The sequence below is a fragment of the Watersipora subatra genome, chromosome 4, assembly GCF_963576615.1.
Source record: "Watersipora subatra chromosome 4, tzWatSuba1.1, whole genome shotgun sequence".
In the NCBI taxonomy this organism is placed as follows: domain Eukaryota; kingdom Metazoa; phylum Bryozoa; class Gymnolaemata; order Cheilostomatida; family Watersiporidae; genus Watersipora; species Watersipora subatra.
The window spans coordinates 8,819,521-8,843,728 of NC_088711.1; the positions used below are offsets into that span (position 1 = coordinate 8,819,521).

Here is a 24,208-nt window from a genome sequence, read left to right on the forward strand (position 1 = left end):
AAAATAAAAACGATAACTAAATTAGAGATCGGTTTAGTAAAAAATAAAACCTTAGCTTTAAGGGGGTGTTTAATAAGCTAAATTCATATAAGTTAAATTCAAAGTTTACGTTACGTAGTGTCACAAAGGTTTAGTGTACCGAACACGTTGCTGTCAGTCTCTCTCACAACGCCATTAACCACTATGTCTGTCTCGAAAGTAAGAACTCCATGCAGCATTGTACTTAAAGGTTGATTTGCAACAAAATTCATATTACAGTTATTTGGTATCAAAAGATTCACCATGTTATGCTCTGCTGCGTTGAAGGTGCAAAATATGTGGAAATGTGATTACCGTACTTTTCGGACTATTAGCCGCTACTTTTTTCTGATGTTTTGAGCCATGCGGCTTATATAAGGGTGCGGCTATTATGTGGTTTTTGCTTTCACCGCTAAGGCGCATCAACCGGAATCTCCGGTTAGTGCGCCTCTAGCGGTGAAAGAAAATAATGCCTTTCATGCCTAACGGTATTGTTTCGTTAGGCACTGGGTTAAAAAGCGTCAGTTAATACGGAACAGTGCCGTTAGGCACTGTTCCGTTTTAACTAGCAAAGTTGCGGCCTTGTTAAAAATCACCGTCCTGAGTTCTGCAGCCTATACAAAGGTGCGGCCTATTATGCGGCGTTTTATTATCGGTTTTTTAAAAATAAAGTAGATGCGGCTTATATAAGGGTGCAGTTAATAGTCCGAAAAGTACAGTGCAAGCTCTTAAAAGCTCAAAAACGAACAGTTAATCGCCGCCATCACGAAACCGCCGTAGTTTGGAATCAATTTATTTCTCTGATGTAGTCACACGATTTGGTTATTGTTTTGACACGTGATGTTCTCACGTGAATTGAAAGGCCAATAAAAGACTCAATATAAAACTTTTCGTAGCACTAGTTTATGACAAACACTTCAGGTTTTACCGAAGAGACCTCATCAAATATAGATGCTTTACAGTTTCGTTTCGGCTTGGTCTAATCATCTAGTCGTAATCTGATTATGTGACCCAGAACTTTTTGTCAAACAGCGTGAACACTTTCTGCGGCATTTTTCTACTATCACATGTGACCAACAGGCTCGTCATGATTATCGGAGGATGATATGCAATCGTTCAAGCTAAGATTAAAAAATTAAACAAATTTTTACGGTAGGTTTTGAGATATCAGTGCTCAAAGTGACAGCATTACGATGATGACGAAATAGACGTGTAAGGACAATAGACATGGTTTTATTAAATGCGTAAAGTGTATTTGTGAAAATATTTCGACGAATGAAGTTGTATGAAAGTGTAAACAGAATCCATCTTGTTCATCTACGTCTCATTTGAGCCGTTTTGGAAAGGGGTTTTAATATACGGCGGTTTCGTGATGACGGCAATTGACTTTTCGTTTTTGAGCTTTTAAGAGTTTGTAATCACATTTCCACATACTTTGCACCTACAATACAGCAGAGTAAGACATGGTGAATCTTTTGATACCACATAACTGTAATGTGAATTTTGTTGCAAGTCAACCTTTAAGCAATGTTACATATTACTATTGCAGACCATAACCACTAAATAAGTATTTGTTGCTTTGTGAGGGTAGGTAGTGATTTACAACACTTAAAAACATATTTTTCCGTCGTAATATCCTGTTTTTAATTGGGTTTTACACAGTATGGGAATGAATTAATTTGTACTTGGTTAACTACATGCAAATTAATCATATTGTTTTAAGAGACAAAAAAATTGACATACGAGCTCAGTCCCAGAACGCATTAAGCTCGTATGTCAATGTATGACTGTATCTTGTATGTCAATCGGTCTGGCATCTTTGCAGAATGTCCGACATATCAACTCATCAGAAAAACTCTACCCACAGCTGATCCAGCACCTTGTCAAGTGCAGCGAGTTTGGGACAACTCCGCCTTCATATGGTCTCCTTGAGGTTAAGCCTCCAAACAGTGTCAAAGGAATGACAGTAAGTAGTTACCTGAGTCTCCATACATGTAGAGTCATCTATCTTGCTCGTGATTTGGTCGGCCATGTATTTATTTGATCAACTGCAACTCGACTTGATAGACTGCATCTCCAACTGATCAACTGTATCTTCAACTGATCGACTGTATATCTGACTGACCGACTGTATCTCTAACTGATCGACTGTATCTCCAACGGATCGACAGTATCTCCGACTGATCAGCTGTATCTCTAACTGACCGACTGTATCTCTAACTAATCAACTGTATCTCTAACTGATCGACTGTATCTCTAACTAATCAACTGTAAGTAGTATATAGAGAGCAGATCTACACATAAAAGTGACGGATCCAGCGGGGGGATAGAAAAAGGGGGTTGTGAATTAAATTGGCTAGGGGTGTAGATTGAATCGTGTGGAGTTGAATGAGATGTTGGGGTTTGGGGGGAAATTGTGGTGTAGAGTAGGGGGTTGAATTCGAGGGGTTACGGATCTGCTCCTGGCGTAATCGGCGGATTATCTGTGGATGAGTCATCGGATTAGCGGGGGATGAGTCATCCGATTGAACGCGGATTATCGCGGGATTAGTCGGGGAATCGTCGCGGATTAGTCGGGCGAATCGTCGCCGATTATCGGTGGAATAGTGGGGGTGAATATCTGGGACATCGAGGGCTGGATGGTTTTCCGGAGTGGATCTCGCGGATTATCGAGGAGAGCGAGAGATTACCTAGCGGATGAGTGAGGGGGTTAATATCTGGGACACCGAGGGGTTGATTTTTCGGAGATTGTTATATATTTGAAACATGGAATATATATGAGAAAGTGTTTATGTGCAAAGTGGAGAATGTTATATATTTGAGAACGTTGAATATATATGAGAAAGTGTTTATGTACAAAGTTATTTTTTTTGAAGATTTGATGTTTTTGTAATGTTGAAGCTCTTGAATGGTTAAGAATTTTAAGGATTTTTATTTTCGGTTTTTCATATATGTTGAATGAAAGATCAGTTTTATTACAAAATTATTCACTTTAAAAGATATATTTATATGTATTATTCATTATTTCCATCATCATTTCGTTTCAATAAAAATAAAATAGTTTATGTTTAACTTGAAATATATGAAATGTACAAGTAGATAAGTCACAATAAAGATAATATAGTATAAATGAAACATTGAATATATATAAGAAAATGATCATGTACATTCTTTAAAACGAAGTTTGTATCGAGTTGTTCATCAATCACTCATCGTCATCGGAAATAAGTGAGATAGAAGGATCCTTTTTGCATTGTACCGAACTCTCGTAAAATCTGCTTGCTTCTTCATGTCCCATGACTACTACATCGTAGTATTCGCGAGTATTGTGAGATGTTACTAGCCCCTTGTATATAATGATACCCGGACAATTTTCTTTCAACGAAAGGGCACATCTCAAAGGCATCGTTAAAGTTCCTTGAACTTCCTCTCCATCAACTTTGGTTGAAAATGCTACAGTTGGTACCACATCCACATTGCCTTCACCATCTTTGTATTCACTTGCTCCAACATTGTGATAGTGGAAAATAGATGGTGCTTTGAACTCCTTGAGATGACGAATCTCGAAATGTTGTATAAGTTTTTCAAGTTTCTTCGATCTCAGATTGGCTAGAGTACGTTTCATATCTGAGGGAGTTGAGGTTCCTTCTGTTACTCTTCTTAAATCATGGTAACTTCCCTGTCCATTAGCCTTAGGTTTTAATCCAAGATATACCATAATACTTGGATAAGACAGCGATCCATCCAGAAATCGTTTTGGAGCAAATACAGCAGTAGATTTACTAATCCCATTTTCCACATAGTTGAAGTGAATGATACAGCACGCTCCATGGATCGAATGAGCTTCTTCCGTTTTTGTCACCTCCATAATCAATCCTATTGAAAGATCTGACATTCTCTGCAGTGATTTTGCTTCCATTAAAGTAGCCTTACTTAATGTTCTTAACTTGTCTGCCACATCTTTTACCCTTTGCTCCAAATTCGTTTCGATTTGGTTGGATTTCTTCTTCTTCGTTGAAGGAGTCGTGTTAGAAAGAGTTACAGGTGAAATTCTCTTTTTCGTCATCTTCACTGAACTATTCGATCCAGGTTTTATCACTCCAGATTGAGTATTATCCTCCATAGTTGTGTAGTGTGTTAATTCTCTGAGTTTGAATGAAGAACTGATATCGTTTTAGTAAAATTCTGCTGGTTATATACAATTCTCCTCATCAAATGATTAATGAGTTTTGATAAATTTAGTTGCATCATCCATAATATCAGAAGACTTTTCGCGAAATTGAAAATCGCGAGATTCTATTTCGCGAAAGTTGACTATATAATATATATAATGTGTAATTTCGCGAAATCCAATTTCGCGAAATTCACTTTTCGCGAAATTCAATTTCGCGAAAGTTGACTATATAATATATATAATGTGTAATTTCGCGAAATCCAATTTCGCGAAATTCACTTTTCGCGAAATTCAATTTCGCGAAAGTTGACTATATAATATATATAATGTGTAATTTCGCGAAATCCAATTTCGCGAAATTCACTTTTCGCGAAATTCAATTTCGCGAAAGTTGACTATATAATATATATAATGTGTAATTTCGCGAAATCCAATTTCGCGAAATTCACTTTCGCGAAATCCAATTTCGCGAAAGTTGAGTGAGACAAGTTGGATTAGAAGTGATTTATAGCTTTTGTGCAGGTTCCACCTCCTTGAACTTGACTAGTATAAATACAGCCAAGTTTGATGGACTCACCATTATCGAGAGTTTTTTTCGAACTATTTCTATACCTAACTGGATTATATATCTCACAAAAGTTTGGATTAATTCTACAATTTGGATATCTACGTATAATCTTCTCTCAGAACTTTGGATTATATTTCTCCGAACTAACTGGATTATATATCTCACAAAAGTTTGGATTAATTCTACAATTTGGATATCTACGTATAATCTTCTCTCAGAACTTTGGATTATATTTCTCCGAACTAACTGGATTATATATCGCACAAAAGTTTGGATTAATTCTACAATTTGGATATCTATGTATAATCTTCTCTCAGAATTTTGGATTATCTCTGTTTCACTGGATTATATTTCTCCGAACTAACTGGATTATATATCTCACAAAAGTTTGGATTAATTCTACAATTTGGATATCTATGTATAATCTTCTCTCAGAACTTTGGATTATCTCTGTTTCACTGGATTATATATCTCCGAAATTTGAATACATCAAGGAAATGTATCCGGCATCTTTCCATTCAGAAGGAGACTGGAGCAAATCTGATGAGGTGAGTTGATTTACAATAATTGGTGGAAAAAATTTTTAATGAATGAATAAATGTAGAGAGAATAGTAAAATGAGATTTTTAATTCTTGGCAGCTGGAAATCTTCCTCAAAGATGTTCAAGCTTTCACGAGAGCATAATTTAATTTCATCGGAAAATTCTGCTCCTTCCACTTCAATTGATAATAGAGAAAGAAGCAGAAGTAGGGAAAGAAGTGTATCATCCGTTTCAGCTAATAAATATATCTGCTTAGAATGTTCGACTTCATTTAACAAAAAATCAAACCTCAAAAGACATGTTAAACACATTCATCTCCAATCGAATGAAAGTTCAGAATCGTTTACAACATCAACTAATGATTCTTCGGAACAATATCACGAATATGATGATGATGATGATGCCTCGATTATTATACAAGTTTCCAATCCCCCTTTCATTTTCGAAAAAGTAAAGATTGTTTCTCATCATTCTTCATTTCGTTCTGCTTCAACTCAAATTGGAAGAGGAGATCTTAGTCGATCTAAGATAACAGTAACTCCTATTACTCGAAATCTTGCTGATGATGAATCCGATGAATCAGATGTATCAGAAGAAGAAAATACAAATGAAATCGAAGAAAATAGATATTTATCTGATCAACCTACAAATCAAATCGAAAGAAACGAAAATGAAGTGGACGCTGATGATGACAATTTAGTTGGTATTAATGATAGAGTCGAGCCCATCGTTCCTATCGAAAATGAAAGAGAACAAGATAATCAGGATATCATTCCTGTTAATGATGATGAGGAATGGGATGAGTTAATAAGAAGATATTGGAATGCTATGAAAACAAAAAGACGACGAGGAAGAGTTGTTGAAACGTTAAACGTAAATTTATGGAATGGAAATATTCCTCAAGCAGAACTTCCAACTCCAAACCATTCGGAAAGAATATGGAACGAGATGTTGACAACTTGGAATGGGTTACAAACAAGAGCTAAGTTAAATTGTAGTGTGGGATGCATTCTTGAACATAAAACTTCAGGAGAATTAAGATATTTTCATGCTTCATCGAATAATGCTACAATTTTCAAAAAAGCAAAACTGATTACAACAAGACAGGAACTACAGAATTTCTTTGAAGAATTGACAAGACAAGATCTTGCTGCTATAGCGATTCGAGAACGCCCGAATACAGCTTGGAAATTGAATGTAATTACCAATATTTCATTCTATTTCTATAAATTGATTGGAATGGGGCAAATAGGAATGGCTTCAGATCTTCCGACTCACATTCTTAACAATCGACATGTAATCACTATGCATAACATTCCTCATAGCTGCACTCCTTACACAGACAATCTCTGTTTCTTCAGATGTTTAGCATTGAAGGAAATGTGTAAGTGTTCAAACCGATGTAGTTGCACCAGACAAAGACCAAAACAGCTACTTGTGAAGGTGCTATTTCAAAAGTATTTGAATCACATTTCTTCTTCCTCATCCAACAAAGTTCTGATGAATAATTTTCCTGGAATTGAGTTAGGAGACTTAATTTCTCTTGAGAAATGTTTTGACCTCCGTATAACCGTATTTTCTCTGAATGCTGATGAAACCTCAACAGTCATCTGGACATCGTCCCAAAAAGAGGGAAAGGAACTCTTCCTCGATTTGCAGAACTCTCATTTCAGTTTCATCAAGGATGTTAATGCTTATACTAAAGGGTTTAGTTGTCCTTCCTGTGAAGTGAGCTTTACAAAAAGAGGAAATTTCAATAGACATAAATGTAGTCAAGAAGTAGTAACAAACTTCATCTTCGAAGGAGGAAAGTTTAAGGCAACACCTACAATTTTCGAACAACTGAAACGAGAGATAGGAATATCCGTGGCTGAGGAAGATACTTATTATCCCTTTTTAATCACCTATGATATCGAGTGTTATCTTCCAAAATCCGACCTTCCACCAAATTCCAATTCGGTTACATTCACATCGAGACACGAATTGATGAGTATATCAGTTTGTTCAAATGTACCCGGATTTAAGGATCCAAAGTGTTTTGTAAGTGAGGGAGATACTGATTCTTGTATATCTTCTTTTGTTCAGTATATTTCCCAAATTGCTGATGAAGCCCGGGATATCCTTGAAAAAAAACTTTACTACATTAGACAGTTGATGAAGGCAAAAGCTGAAAAGCAAGGAAAAGTTGAAGAAAGATTTAAATCCTGCAAATTTTCCAATCCTCGAGTATACCATTCAAGAGAGGAATTTTGTCATTTATTTAATCGTTTCGACAAATTCATCTCATGTATTCCGATTCTAGGATTTAATTCACAAAACTACGACCTGAATGTGATGAAAGGACCTCTACTTTGATGTCTTCAAGACTCAGAAGACGAAGATTTTGATTTTGTAGTGAAAAGAACAAACAAGATGAGCTGTATTCAATCAAGAAGATTCAAATTCTTGGATATTTCCAACTTCATTGCTCCAGGATTTTCCTATGCAAAGTATCTCAAAGCTTTCAAATGCTCTCAACAAAAAGGATTCTATCCTTATGAATATATGGATGATCTTGAGAAGTTGAAACAACCGTTTCTACCAGCTAAAGAATGCTTTTACAGTTCTTTGAGAGATGAACATATTTCGGATGCTGATTATGAAATCTGTTTAAACATTTGGAAACAAGAGAAGATGAAAACGTTAAAAGATTTTCTAGTATGGTACAACAATCTCGATGTAGTACCATTTGTTGAAGCTGTAGAAAAACAAAAAGAAGTTTACAGAACCATGGGAATCGATATGTTGAAAGATGCCATTTCACTTCCTGGATTGGCAGTAAAATGGATGTTGAAACTTTCAGATTCGCCTCCTCATCCTATGAGTTCTCATCATCAGACAATCTCATCACATCATTTCAAAGCTTGTCAACCTGTCTGTCTGATCAAGGAAAGTGATAAAGATATTTACTTTACTATCAAGGACAATATCGTAGGTGGACCTAGCATTGTTTTTCACAGACTTCATGAGTCGAAGAAAACACTGATTCGAGAAAGAAAGTTTGGAAAGGAATCCAAACTTTGTGAACTTATTCTAGGAGTTGATGCAAATGCATTATATTTGTGGAGTATGATGCAAGAAATGCCTACTGGAAACCCTAGAATAAGACGATTCGAAAATGGATTTGCATACACTCATTCTCGAAAAAATAGCATGGCTGCTCATGGATGGTTACAATTTTTGACTTGGAAGGACAATATTCAAATCTTACATGAAAACAACGATAAAGAATTTAGAATTGGACAACATAATCTTCCTGTTGATGGATATTGTGAAGAATCGAATACAGTGTTTCAATTTCATGGATGTTTCTGGCATGGACATAACTGTAACAAGACCAAAGGAATAAGTATACATCCATATAAGAATCGACCCATGAGTGAAGTTCTGGAGGAAACGATAAAGAAGGAAGAATATGTTAAAGAACTTGGATATCGTTTAGTAAGAATCTGGGAGTGTGAATGGAACAAGATGATTGAGGATAACACCGAGATTAAGAACTTTATTAGTATCTTCAACGAAGAGTTTTATCCTTCCAATTCCTTTGCCACCGAGGATGAGATTATTCAGCAGATTATAAAAGGGGAGATATATGGATTCATTGAATGCGATATATCTGTTCCTGAAAACTTATACGAAAAGTTTTCAGAAATGAGCCCCATTTTCAAGAATACATCTTTGAATAGAAATCATCTTAGTGAAAGTATGAAAGAATTTGCTGAAAAGGAAGGAATGCTACCTCAAGAACAACGAACTTTGGTGGGGAGTATGTTTGGAGAAAAAATTTTACTACTCACCACTTTAGCAAAATGGTATCTTAATCATGGATTGATTATAACCAAAATATATCAAGTCATAGAATACACCCCTAGAAGAGTTTTCCAGTCATTTGGAGAATCTGTCTCAAATGCTAGAAGAGCTGGTGACAAAGATCCTGACCAAGAGTTGATAGCCACAACCAATAAACTCATTGGAAATTCATCGTACGGGAAAACAATCACTGAGAAATTAAAACATCGAAATGTCAAGTATATTCAAGGAGATTATGAAGCATCCTTGAGAATACGATCACACAGATTTGAATCTTTGGAGGAAATCGATGATAGCTTCTATGAGTTGACTCAACACAAGCCTTCGGTTAGTAGTATATATTTATTATCTTATTGATATAATTGAATCATAATGAAAAATTTACTTGAGCTAATATATGTAAAGGAATCTAATAGGACTGTATATATATTTATTCAGATGAAAATGGATATACCTGTACATATCGGATTCTCCATATTACAACTGGCTAAACTTCGGATGTTGGAGTTCTACTATGACTTCATGGATAGGTAAGTAATCTCATTTGTATCTTTTAGAAAAAATATGTATAATGGTAAACATTTGAATGATAATTTTTGAAATGGGAGTATTATAATACTAAGATAACAAGAATTAAGGATTGAAATTTTTTTATTTTAGATACTTCGACAGAAAGGACTTTCAGTATGTGGCGATGGATACAGATAGTGCCTACATGGCTCTTTCAGCACCTATGGATAATATCGTTAGAAAAGAGATCGCTGATATATACTACAAAGAATATGGAAAATGGTTTCCTAGGATGTATTGCGATCGACACGCGGATGATTTCCAACTCTGTAAATCTGTTCCTACAAAGTTGTGGGAATTACAAAATTGTTGCAAAGAAGTATATCAATATGATATAAGGACTCCTGGTTTATTCAAAGTAGAATTTTCAGGACATGGAATAGTAGCCTTAAATTCTAAGACTTACTTTTGCTGGAATGATGAAACTCATTCTACAAAGCATAGCAGTAAAGGATTAAGTAAAACTACGAATAGTTTCACAAAAGACACTTTTTTAAAAGTATTACATTCAAGATCTCCTAAGGAAGGGGTAAACAAAGGTTTTGTAAAAAAAGACAATAGAGTGTTCTCATACACTCAACTTAGAACTGGATTAACATATTTTTATTCAAAAAGAAGAGTATGTAACGATGGAGTGAGCACAGAATATATTTTAGCATAATTTTTAGAAGTGAATTTGTTGTTAAGTATATATGATAGTAGAGTTTTGCTCCTCGATGTATTATTACTATAAAATTTTATTTTCTTCATTGGCTCTTCTTTTCGTATATACAATATCAATAATATATAACTAAGCTCATATAAATTCAATATACTATCCAATGTAAAATCATTTCGAATGTAGACTTTCTCATAGTAACATGACTCAAAACATTCTGATTAAAGATTTTGTTCCATTCGAGGTTGCAGAAATAATCCCAGATAACATCTTGGTTCATCTTGACAAAAATGAACAAATTCGTACACATCTTACCGAGGAATGTTTATACTACATTCTAGGAACAGCTGCTTTTAGAAAAGTTGTGTCATTGAAAAGATTAAAGTCCAACTGTGTCTGCAGTGCGTTGGAATGCAGGGAATGTTTGGAATCAACATTATGTATAAAAGAAATATCGATAACACCCTCAGATTTGAAGATGACCTTTGAATGGGTTGATCTTGAAGCTACCATTCGAGAAGGTAAAATTGGAAAAGAGGTTGATTTAGAATGGATTAACAGATTTATCGCGACCGATTTTAAAACGATGGAAGAAACGATTTTTGAAACCGTGTTTTGGAATAGAATTCGGCACTACATGACTCATCCTACTCAACGTGATGAAACGAAACAACTGCTCTTCAGAAGACTCATTCATATAGCACAATTTCCATTAATCGGAGAAAGCGTGGAAGAGGAAATCGAGCATGAAATTGATGATGTAATTATAGATGAAAAATCTGTTGGATGAAAATAAAAAAAAAAGATTCGGAATGATATTAAGTCTACTCCTCTAGATTTCTCCACCATTCTTCAATTTAGCTCTGTTGGTGAAGGAACCAAAAAAAAAAAAAAACGAAGCAAACAGAAACAATGTCGGTTATATTTCTAGAGGAGTTTATTCCAGCTCATCTTAAGGATGGACAATTATCAAGAGTGGTTGTAAAGAAAAACACAAAAAAATTCATCAGAAGAGTTACTGAAGAAACTTTTTACTATGTTATCGGATTCTATATCTATAAACGTTTCGTAACATATTTAGAAAGTCGGTGTGGATGCTTCGAGGGAGCTCGAGGATGTCAATATTGTATTAGAATAATGCAAATACGATATGGAAATGAAGGATTGACTCGACAAGAACTTCATGAGACTTTTGCCGAACTCGATATTGGAACGTGTTTGGAATCTGCTCAAATCGGACCAAGGAGTGACAAAGTCCAACTATCATTATTATCCTCACTTGATTGGAACACACCTTCAAACATAATATTAACCGAAACAAGACTTTATCCATATTTGAGAGGAGAAACCAATGATCAACATGCTACAAATCGTTACTTCAGTGAACTCCTACATATCAATGGGAAGAATTGATAATCATCACAGTTAGACTTTGCATAATTCTTTATATTTAATCACTTTATATCCAAGAAGGATTGACTCATCAAATAGAATTGAATAACTTTTTTTTTGTATAGTATTTCAAGATAATTTTGAAGAATGAACTATATATATTATATTGACATACTTTTTTATGCATTTTCTTTGCCTACTTCAGTCAAGAGAGTAGTATTTTAAAAAGACACTATGACTATAATGAATTTGCACATTATAATATTTCTCATTTTACGCTTTACGGGAATAATAAATGGAAATCAAAGAATTCAATATGTTACCGATGCGAATAACTGCTTAAGCAGAACACTCAATGAATTTGAAGTTTCATTACTACTTCCATTCGAAGAAACTACTTTATATCACAAGAATAATGAAACATGCGGAAGAATATTTCCATTGGACTACATTCATTGTGGTTATCCATTACCAGGCAATCACAGATTTGCGTGTAAAGAACTACTAAATGAAGATGAAACAGATGGAAAAAACCTATACCTTAATCCTATAGTGTCAGCTTCATCGGAGCAAGTTCTAACATATTCTGAATGTGAATATTCAGTTCAAAATTCCACAATCGATATTCTAATTGATTTCAAATTATTCTACAGAGGAGAATTATGTGGATATAACTCTACTCTTTCAATGTTGCAATGTCCTCCAGGATCGAATTTTCAAGATATTGACTTTATCTGTAATCTTCAACCTATTTCAAATTCTACTACACCTAAAGATACCTTCATATATGATAATATTGGAAATAATGAAGGATTAGATTTGTTACTTCCTGTTCAGTTTCTCAATTCTTTGGGAAAATCAACTCTTATTTTAGTTCTTCGATGTGACACAGAAATTGATGAAAGATGTATTCCAAAACTTTCCTTTTTAAAACGAATGACAGAATGATTTTGAATTTTTTGTAACATTTATAGTTTATATTTTATAATAAAAACTTATCTCTCATTCAACAAAATATATAACAATCTCCGGAAAATCAACCCCTCGGTGTCCCAGATATTAACCCCCTCACTCATCCGCTAGGTAATCTCTCGCTCTCCTCGATAATCCGCGAGATCCACTCCGGAAAACCATCCAGCCCTCGATGTCCCAGATATTCACCCCCACTATTCCACCGATAATCGGCGACGATTCGCCCGACTAATCCGCGATGATTCCCCCGACTAATCCCGCGATAATCCGCGTTCAATCGGATGACTCATCCCCCGCTAATCCGATGACTCATCCACAGATAATCCGCCGATTACGCCAGGAGCGGATCCGTAACCCCTCGAATTCAACCCCCTACTCTACACCACAATTTCCCCCCAAACCCCAACATCTCATTCAACTCCACACGATTCAATCTACACCCCTAGCCAATTTAATTCACAACCCCCTTTTTCTATCCCCCCGCTGGATCCGTCACTTTTATGTGTAGATCTGCTCTCTATATACTACTACTGTATCTCTGACTGACCGACTGTATTTCCAACTGATCAATCGTATCTCTGACTGGTTGACTATATCTCTCTAACTAATCACTGCGTCAGTAACTGTGGAGTTTCATCAGCATCGAGGTAAACTCTTCTCTTTGAGTTGCAATGTGCTGCATACATACAATCTGTCGTTTTTTCCCTTGTCTATAGAACTTCTCAAGTATTAAAACACCAGCTTCTTTAAAGGTTGACTTGCAATAAAATTCACATTACAGTTATTTGGTATCAAAAGATTCACCATGTCTTACTCTGTTGTGTTGTAGGTGCCAAGTATGTGGAAATGTGATTACAAGCTCTTAAAAGCTCAAAAACGAAAAGCCGCCGTAGATTGGAATCTCTTTATTTCGATGACGTAGCCATGAAATTTGGTTATTGTCTTGTCACGTGATGTTCTCACGTCAATTGAAAGGCCATAAAAAGCTCAATATAAAACTTATCGTAGCACTAGTTTATGACAAACACTTCGGATTTTACCGAAGAACCCGTATCAAATATAGATGCTCGCTACTTTACAGTTTTGTTTCGGTTTGGTCTAATCGGCAAGTCGTAATCTAATCATGTGACCCAATACTTTGCAAATAATTTCTGCAGCACTTTTTGATTATCACAAGTGACCAACAGGCTCGTCGTGATTATCAGACAATGATATGTACTCCTTTAAGCTAAGGCTAAAAAATTAAACGAATTTTTACGGTAAGTTATAAGATATCACTGCTAAAAGTGACAGCATTACGATGACGATAAAACAGACGCGTAAGAACAATAGACATAGTTTTATTGAATGCGTGAAGTATATTTGTAAAAATATCGCGACGAATAAGATTGCATGAAAGTGTAAACAGAAACCATCTCTCACAACTACGTCACATTTGAGCCGTTTTGGAAAGAGAATCCAAACTACGGCTGTCTCGTGTGGTTGCGATTTGCTGTTCGTTTTTGAGCTTTTAAGAGCTTGTAATCACCTTTCCACATATTTTGCACCTACAACACAACAGAGTAAGACATGGTGAATATTTTCATATCAAATAATTGTAATGTGAATTTTGTTGCAAGTCAACCTTTAACTAATTTCATATAGAAATTTAGTAGGATTTATATAGAAATTTAGTAGGAGTACACCTTTAAAGGGTTAATTGCAACAAAGTTCGCATTACAGTTATTTGGTATCAAAAGGTTCACCATGTCTTACTCTGCTGTGTTGTAGGTGCAAAATATGTGGAAATGTGATTAATTAAAGACCAATAAAAGGCTCAATATAAAACGTCTCGTAGCACTAGTTTATGACAACCACGTCGGGTTTTACCAAAAAGCCCGTATCAAATATAGATGCTCGCTACTTTACAGTTTTGTTTCAGCCTGATCTAATAATCTAGTCGTAATCTGATCATGTGACCCATACTACTTGCCAAATGGCGCGAACAATTCCTGCAGCATTTTTCAACTATCACAGGTGACCGAAAGGCTCCTTATGTTTATCAGAGAATGCTATGCACTCCTTCGAAGGTTAACAAATTAAACAAATTTTTACGGGAAGTTTTGAGATATCAGTGCTCTAAATGACAGCATTACAATGATGATAAAATGGACGCATAAAGTCAATAAACATGGTTTTATTGAATGCGTGAAGTATATTTGTGAAAGTATTTCGACGAATGAGGTTGCATGAAAGTGTAAACATAAGCCATTTTGTTCAGCTACACATCCCATTTAAACCGTTTCGGAGAGGGATTCCGATCTATGGCATTTTCATGATAGCTGCGATTAACTGTTCGTTTTTTAGCTTTCAAGAGCTTGTAATCACATTTCCACATATTTGGCACCTACAACACAACAGAGTAAGACATAGTGAATCTTTTTATATCAAATAACTGTAATGTGACTTTTGTTCCAAGTCAACCTTTAAAGAATGTTAGAATTCAGTTGTATTGTTTGTTGTTTACGCTATTATTATGGTGGGTTTAACCATAAATATTGTTTTTTATCAATTTTATTTAGGAAGGTTATTTGCTCGTTTTATCTATTGACGTTGGTACTTTTTTATATTGAAATGGGATTCCTATTCTGTGAGACGCACTAGTAACAAGGTAACATTATGTCAAAACACTTTCACACTTCCCTTCCCTTGTCTGTCTTAGTACGGTTTCCTCTAGATCATAGCTTGTGTAGAAAGCACCACTCTAAACAGAGCTCCTGTAACAGCTTCTCACGCTCTCTTCCTATCATCAAACAGCATAAATTTTTGCAAACATTTCCCAGACCATGTTTGATACAAATATAGCTTCACGTGTAAATTAAAAAGTGGAGATGGCTTTTAGTTGGTTTGGCCAAGGGAAGATTTTCGATTTTGCAACTTATTTAACTTTATTGAAATGGTCATCAGCTAGTCTGTTCTACTTAATATAGAACTATATTGAACTGGGTATTGAACTCGATATTAAACTCAGTATTGAACTCGGTATTGAACTCGATATTGAACTCAATATTGAACTCTGTATTGAACTCGGTATTGAACTCGATATTGAACTCGGTACTGAACTCGATATTGAACTCGGTATTGAACTCGATATTGAATTCGGTATTGAACTCGGTATTGAATTGATATTGAACTCGGTATTGAACAAACGAGCTGTAACATAGCTACTCCATGCGTCTGCTACTCTAGAAATTAACATCTTTTGTTCAGAGTGGCCATGTGTATGGCTGCTGTATCATGCCACAAGCCAGCTAGCAGTTCAACATACCTCTCTCTATAGTAGCTATGACATACCCTAACAAAATCCAAAATACAAATTTATCAAATCATTGAGCGGCCAGCCAGGCTCTTGTGGACCTTTCTGGCTTGCCAATCTGTTGCTTCACCTACTTCTCTCATCTCTGCACAGACCGGTTACATAGCCTCTGATATGACCGAGTTCTCGGAGAAGTGCATGTCTTTGGCTACAGATGTCTATTGCTCAGTCTCTTCCCTTGGTTCAGTTATACAAGAGGACACACTCAAACATATGATTCAGGTAACTCTGTTTTCATATAGTGTTCTCTGTTCTTTAGACACGGCGGTTATGATAATTCCTACAGAGACATCTTTTTCTAAAATCTGCTGATGGACATGTTCAGTACACGTTCGATGAGTTCACCTCATGCATACTTTCTCTATTCCTTTTAGTTTCAGTGTGTGTAGTTTAGTTTGTATGTAACTTGTATCATTTTACAGGGTTTGAGCATAACACTCAGTGCCAAGTATTCCTGTCCCTCGAGTACATGGAAGCTCGCTGTCCGCTGCCTTATCAAAACCATTAAAGCAGGTCTCCCTCTCGCCAAGTCAAGTAAAGGTATGCCTTAGCTTCTATCACATTCATATTCGCCATCATTTGGGTGGGATATCTAACCATTCTTTACTATAATTAGAGTAGTGTGTGTCCGGGGAGTTAGAAAAAAATTGCTTCGCATAGGAATTCAACTCAGACCCTCTGTTTTACAAACCGATGCATTAACTACTACGCTACTCGGCCACCTTGCCATTTCAACCAAAAATTATGAACATACTCATGACGATCTCTCACAGTGCAGGGGACTGCCAAGCGTACTAGTATTAATAATTCTCAATTTGTCATTGTGTGTGTGTGTATGCTTGTTAGTCTGTTTCTTCATTCATTCCGTCAATTTCATCCAAACTTCACACGCATGCTTTGTGCCATCCACCAGGTCGATAAAAATATTTGGTTCCAAAACCTTATCTTGTTCCTGAGAACCAGCCTCACAGACACCCACTTGTAGTTCTGTCTGACCGAAAATGAATGAAGTCCTGGGCATTGCTGGGTTTACTGCTAGAGTTATATTAAACATTTTATGTCTTTGATGCGCTCGATCTTATATGAAGCAATTAGCATGCATAACTGTTGACAGCGCGCAAAAGCATATCCCGTCAGCAACTAGCGGGCAAGCTTTGATGATGGTACCCAATCAGAAAATGTATTTCATATTGTATTAAATACCAACCAAGTGGAAGTGACATGTTGGTGAGGAAAACTGATAATCGTAAGAAATGAGCTACTATTATAAACGTAAATCTCCATCTCATGTTGGACATAGAATTTGTCGATTGTGAAATTGGCTAGACTGAGGTTTTTTATCTTGGAATTCGACTAAGAGATACTATAGTGAGAGAATACAGCTCTACACGTGTAGAGTTTTATTGCGTATACTAGATGAAGACAGGTAACTGTACTAGTATTGGCAACTAGAACTTGGGATGGTGATTCCACATTCCACACATAACGCTCTTGACATGATTCTTGCCATAAAAATGTTCTGCAACAGGCTTGTGGGGTTATTTCAGGCTCACATTCGTCTGATCTCTGGCCTTCCGTCAGCAAAGCATTTAATGAATTTCTCTTCCCGAAAGTGTAAGTATGCATAAGTGTAAGTACATGAATTGAGTGTTTCGATGCTGTTTGTGTTATATTTTACTCAGATTTATTGCAAATGCTACAATAGCGATGTACCATTGCTGTCTGCTGCTTCTTAGTTGTTATCTAGTATATATTTCTCAAAGTATGTCCGTGTGTCGTATGTCTGTCTGTATTCCGGCTATAGCTGTTATTAGTTGTTATCTAGTATAATCTATGTTGTTATTAACAGAAGCGCTAGTGATGATCAGTCGTTGTCTGAGTTCAAGGACGATGAGCAACTGGACTGCGAGGTTAGTTGAACATTCTAGTTTGATTTGCTTAGATTCTTTCGGTAGCCAGTCATCTCTCCGTTTTACTTATTATTTTTGCTCAGAAATATCAAAATTTTTTGCATTGCCATTTTTTGCTCAAGCAGCTCAATGCTTGCGAGTGCTACTCCAATATTACTGTCACATTTCAATGCCCTATATGTGTTACTCTAATATTACTGTCACATTTCAATGCCCTATATGTGTTACTCTAATATTACTGTCACATTTCAATGCCCTATATGTGCTACTCCAATATTACTGTCACATTTCAATGCCCTATATGTGTTACTCCAATATTACTGTCACATTTCAATGCCCTATATGTGCTACTCCAATATTACTGTCACATTTCAATACCCTATATGTGTTACTCTAATATTACTGTCAAATTTCAATGCCATATATATATAGCTTTCTAATGTTGTTCTGTAGGTGGTAGATTTAATCAAAACAGAGATACTTCCCTATAGCTCGGAACTTCCAAAAGATTTCGTAGCTTCACTCGTGCAGCTTTTGAATAAAGGATCTGTGCATTCATCATCAACAAGTGGGTGCTTCCTCCCTGTTGCTATTCTGAATATGGCCTCATCAGTAGTACTTTTAATGATGAACATTTGTTGATGCTCTTTAATCTTCCCTTCAAAGACTCCTTTTTCTGGCATGCGTCGTTTTAATCAGTCACTTTATATGTAAGACTTTCTCTATTTGTAATATGAGTTTGACAGGGACAGGTAGGATGTTATTCAGTACAGAAATAGCGGCGAGTGGAATTAGTGATTGTTCATAAATCTTCTTTAACAGGTTGCTTGGCTAGAAAAATTTAGCATTTACGCTTGCATTACCTACGCTCCTTACAGTCCAGTATGCATGCAAATAATCTTCTCACTCGATCCTGTGCGTCTCTAAGTGACTATCACTCGAAGTAGAAAAAAGTAGAAAGTTCACAGCATTGTATTTGGTATTGCATGTAAAATAAATGTTTGATCTGGTATTTTTATTTTGCCTTCGACTTTTATGGTTACTTCACATAATTGTAAAAGTCACCTTCGACCTAACAGTAAAATTTGTTTTCTATTGTGGTGAGAGAATCATATACATGAACTGCAGAGTGTCAAGTCGCCGCAGTTCATGTATATGATGACTTGACACTCTGCAGTTCATGTATATGATGACTTGACACTCTGCAGTTCATGTATATGATGACTTGACACTCTGCAGTTCATGTATATGATGACTTGACAATTGTAAGCAGATTGCGCTACAGTGATGTGTGTCTCGCGCTGCATTACAAAATGTATGAGGAATAAGCTTTATCTATAATTACCCGTGTTTAGTTGTCACCAGTTGATAAATAAACTTTAGCTATATGTACTTACCTGTGTTTAGTTGTCAACAGTTTGAAGGACTTTAAGGATGGATTGAGTTCTCACTAACTCCTAGTTTGTTATCATTGGATAATATTTGTATCTAGTACTTGATAAGTCGATGGTCTCTCGTAGTTATGGAGTTTAAAATATTTTCTCCAGGGAGATTTTATATGCAGTTCATGGATGACTAAATCAAGATAACCTTTATCCAGTCTATAGATAATTTTATAGACAGTCTATGAATAGCTTTGCATCTAGTCTTTAAATGACTTTGTATCTAGATTTGTATCTAGTCTATAGACAACTTTATATTTAATTTATAGGTAACTTTTAGCTAGTTTCTAGGTAGCATTGTACATGTATCTAATTTATAGATAATTGTATGTTTAATGTATAGATAGCTTTGTATACAGTCTATAAATACCTATAAGATAGTTTTTTACATATAACTTAATATTCAGTTTATAGATAATTTTATATACAGTCACAGATAACCTTGTATCCAATCTATAGCTTGAATTGTATTTAGCCTCTAAATAACTTAGCACTAAAGAATTATAGATAATTTGGTTATTTGCAGGTAATGGTGTGGGAGCACCAGCAACTGGTAAAGTAAGGCATGTCTTCACCCAGAAGTGTTTTGAAACCCTACTTCAGTTTTCCTTTGTCAATGGTAGTGATGGTGATGGCAAAAAGTCATCTCCGATAAGCCAGGTGGCAGTGGGGACCCTGCTTACTCGCTGTGTTACTATAATAACTCGCTACAGTCGAGATGTTGAGCTCAAACAGAACCTTCCATCAGCTAGGTAATGTAAAATGGTGCTTCCAATGCCACTCTTTTTGTTTTATTTGCATCTCTAGTATGAAGCACAGCAGGAAGTGGTAAAATTTCATTTGAAGTGTCTGCACAGTGTGTTATAAGAACGATTATAATAGTTCTAGAATGAATTGTAATAGTTTAGCCGACGAAGAATGGCGTCTCATATTAGTTGGTTAATAGCTCCACTGTTTCTTGTTTTTTTTTTATGGTCGTCCAACCTCACCATACCCAATTCTGATTCTTAAACAAACAAGATCCTAGTATTAGTAAATAATCAGTATACATCGCTGTTAGCAAGCACTCATCAGCTACTAGTAATAGTGAGAGCTACTCCCTGGGTTGTCCAAAAAATTCTTTTGACTTTACTCTAGAACTATTCCACGCAATTCAGACACCATTCTACACGGTTATTGTAACAGAAAATATAAATGCAAATAGCCAATATAATAATCTTTGTAACTCGCTACGTATTTAGGCAAAAATAATATAATTCAACTAACTTTTTGACACATATCCCTTTAATAGTATTGAATATGATAGGATGAACGGTGAAATATAAACTGGTGACTTTAATTGATTCATGAAACTTTATTCTCAATCATAGACATTCGTAAGGCTAATTTAAGTTAAGCACTGTAATTTTCAGACTATTAACCGCACCCTTATATAAGCCGCATCTGCTTTATTTAAAAGAAAGATAATAAAACAATACATAGGCTGCACTTTTGTATAGGCCACAGAACTCAGGACGGTGATCTTTAACACGCTAGCAACATTGCTAATTAAAACGGAACAGGGCCGTTAGGTATTGTTTCGTTTTTTTTTTCACCGCTAGAGGGGCACTAACCAGAGATTCCGGTTAATGCACCCGAGCAGTGGAGAAAAAAAACACAGAATAGCCGAATATAAGCCGCATGGCTCAAAACATCAGAAAAAAGTAGCGTCGAAAAGTATGATAGTTACGTATCTTTCATAGGTGTTTAGATGTTTAAGAATATGTCAGTCTAGGTTCAAGCAGCTTTTCTACTGGTTACCAAAGTGCACAAACTTCATTTTAGCTCAGTAAAGTATTATTTTTGTTTGCAACTCATTTTTGTTAACAATTCAGTAAAATCATTGTTTACTTGCAATTGTTGTAGTATTAGTCAACTTTGTTCACAATTGTAACAAGATTTTAGATATACAGTATGTACGTATATATATATAAGCAGTATAAACACTAAACCGGAGTAAACAATTATCTGAAGGATAATTATTTGAGTACAGCTAATGAAGCGTGCGTTGCGTGCTCATCCACTGGATTTCCATGCTTCTAATGGGTCTGGAGTTGCTTCCACTCTGAATCATAGAAATGATAAAACTCGAATGGATTCGAGGCCATTTCGCTTCACAAAATTTCTGCAAAGGCATTCGCAGTGAGACTACTATTCGACATCTTCGAAATGCTCACTGCAGATGGATTCGAATCGATAATACCCTGTTACTCCCCCTTAAGTGGAAGTAAAAAAATTCAGCGTATTTCATCATATTACCACGCTGGTATATTCTAACTACTATTGCCAATGATAGGTTGCTCATGCGACAATGATGAGATAATTACCTTTTTATTTATCTTATTACCTTAATCATTAAATAACTGAACCTACCTCTTCCTAATCTTTGTTCTTCTAGCATGAAAAACGTTTTTACTGAAAGTGACTGTCGTTCATGCAACCTTTGAAGTAATAACTGTATATCAAGTTGTAAATTCTGTTGCTGTTTTGTAATAGAGGAATATTAATATTATTAATAATAAAAAAATTCTGAATGAGTATTCTGGCTGAAGTAGTGCAACAAACGTACGGCGTGTGAATTAAAAAGTGACCGTGACCTGAAAGTGAGTCTACTTTAACAAGTTCTGCTTTGAGGATTACATCGCTGGTCTTGGTAACATCGATAAAGAGCAACTCCGAATCGTTGAAATGGTAGGGTGTGAATTCATCGGCAGAAGTCAACTGCGAATTCATTCGAAGCGTGGAAACCCAGTGATTATTGAATATGAAGCTGAATCTATAAATAATTTAAAGAATAGTTTGTACTTAGCTTTCAACTTTTCAGCTGCTGTCAGTTTCAAGGATGCGATTTTTCCTCTTTCTCTCGTCATCTGTACTTTTGGAGTAAAGCCTGATGAGAGGAAAAGTTCAATTAAAAATATATTATCTTGCAGTGCATATTTGAGTCATTGATGGTTGTGGTTGCTGTGAATTGTTGATTTGGGCTGTCTGCACTAAGTAATGAAAGAGTTCAACACAAAATAAAAGAATACTTGACATTTGTATCGTAATACATAAATTGTATAACTAATACAAGATAGTATTATAATTATTTTATATGAAAAGGTTTTGCCAAGTCTCAATGGATGTGTGTCTCCGTCAGCTTTCTGAACAGACCTGGATAATTGGCTTGTTCTTACTGTTCCACATTGTTTTAGAAGTCAGGTGAATGAAGTCGTGTCCGCAATACAAACTACAGCCACTCTAATTGCCTCACTCAAGAAGCTACCTCCCAGTGCAGGTGAAAGATTAATATCGGTTTCATCGCTGAGCATGCTGTATACATTAGCTAAGAAATTTATTATAGGCTGAGAGCGGTACGGTACTTTCTAATAGCGCGATCTCAACGACTTGTCGTGCCATGCGTTCGTTCAGATTATGCCACATTGTCATTCCCTAATCATATCGCAGTAAGGTTTCCTCCATGCTTTTTTACTGATGTGTAAGGCTTAAAGAAATAGCAGTTCCATTATAATAGTTTATTCACTTACTAAAACTGTTTTAATTGGTCGACCTTTGATTACTTACATCTTGAATGTATTGAATGGAGCCAGTAGTTCCATTCTGAAGCACTCAAAGTTTTTACCGAGTTTATTAGCATGTTTGTGTTTGCAGTCGAGAAGAGCATCTGGAAGCAAATAATAGATCTCTATCCCCGACTTACCAGCTGCATTCATTCCAAGTCAGAGCTGGTGCTCACGGAACTTGAGGCAGCATTGAATGCATACTCTGATCTACTTAGCCCTCCCACAGTCTCATAGTACCTGTACACTACCTAATTGCCATGAAAAGTGTTGACAGCCACTTTTTTGTACCCAAATGCGATGTGACCATAGAGTTTCTTTCGCTCAATTGTCAAGCAATGGTGAATGTCGCGCAGCTGTTGTTATTAACGATTACAGCGAGACAATGGTAACACATGTGTAATGTCCAAATGGTACGCTCAATATACTGTCTTCCTAATTCATCTGTTTTAATTCCGTATCTTCTTCAGCCAAGTGAGTTGAGAAAATTTTTAGCAATGCTCACACGGTGCACACTTTTAGCAACTTTCTATACTTTTTGTAGCACAGGCCACAGATGAACTTGTGCATTCTACCCTGTCATAGTCATTCGTATCCATGACAGCCTGGCTATCGAATCTATTAGGATTTCTATATTTTCCATGTGCATGTCTCTGTAATAGCTCTATTGATAACTAACATACCATGGTTCTCTATCTTACTTATACCGGGTTTCACCATAGGTTGTTCGATTAGTTTGGTCTTTGTCGACAGTATTTATTTCTAATTGTAAAGTTTGTACATTATAGATGCCTCAACAATGTTGAATTAATTTAAATACAAGATTATTATTATTATTTCCAATGGAATGCTTGTATCAGTTTATTTCATTTGTTTATCCCACTGCTATCCTTATTGGCTAGCTATAGTATGATTCTTCCGAAATTTCTTGTCATTTGATGGAGTTGTGCACTCCCTAATTTTGCTACTGGTAGCATTGTTAGTATATCAACAGTCTATCAAAAGCATTGTTCAGAGGATTTTGTAAAGCTTCAATTTACTTTCTAAGGTCTGAGGAGGTGATGGATATTAGGGCGATGAGGGAAGCAAACTGGGATATGTGATATTAAGATTTAAACTGATGAGCAAGTAGAGGCCCCTACACAAGATACTGGGT

General features: G+C 35.8%; 1 protein-coding gene across 2 annotated transcripts in view; it reads left to right on the plus strand.

Moving 5' to 3' along the window:
* LOC137394983 (protein MON2 homolog) overlaps positions 1-23,900 on the plus strand; it is a 58,289-nt gene extending 34,389 nt beyond the window's left edge. Inside the window, exons 26-34 of one of the 2 annotated variants that reach the window (XM_068081763.1) lie at positions 1,844-1,984; positions 16,192-16,320; positions 16,521-16,638; positions 17,646-17,712; positions 17,948-18,008; positions 18,462-18,576; positions 19,977-20,202; positions 22,687-22,769; positions 23,144-23,900. In XM_068081763.1, coding sequence (XP_067937864.1) covers positions 1,844-1,984; positions 16,192-16,320; positions 16,521-16,638; positions 17,646-17,712; positions 17,948-18,008; positions 18,462-18,576; positions 19,977-20,202; positions 22,687-22,769; positions 23,144-23,289 — 1,086 coding nt within the window. In that variant the 3' untranslated portion in view covers positions 23,290-23,900. The remainder of the gene's footprint in view (positions 1-1,843; positions 1,985-16,191; positions 16,321-16,520; positions 16,639-17,645; positions 17,713-17,947; positions 18,009-18,461; positions 18,577-19,976; positions 20,203-22,686; positions 22,770-23,143) is intronic. The other variant, XM_068081765.1, reaches the window with a different exon arrangement.
* Positions 23,901-24,208: the final 308 nt, after the last annotated feature.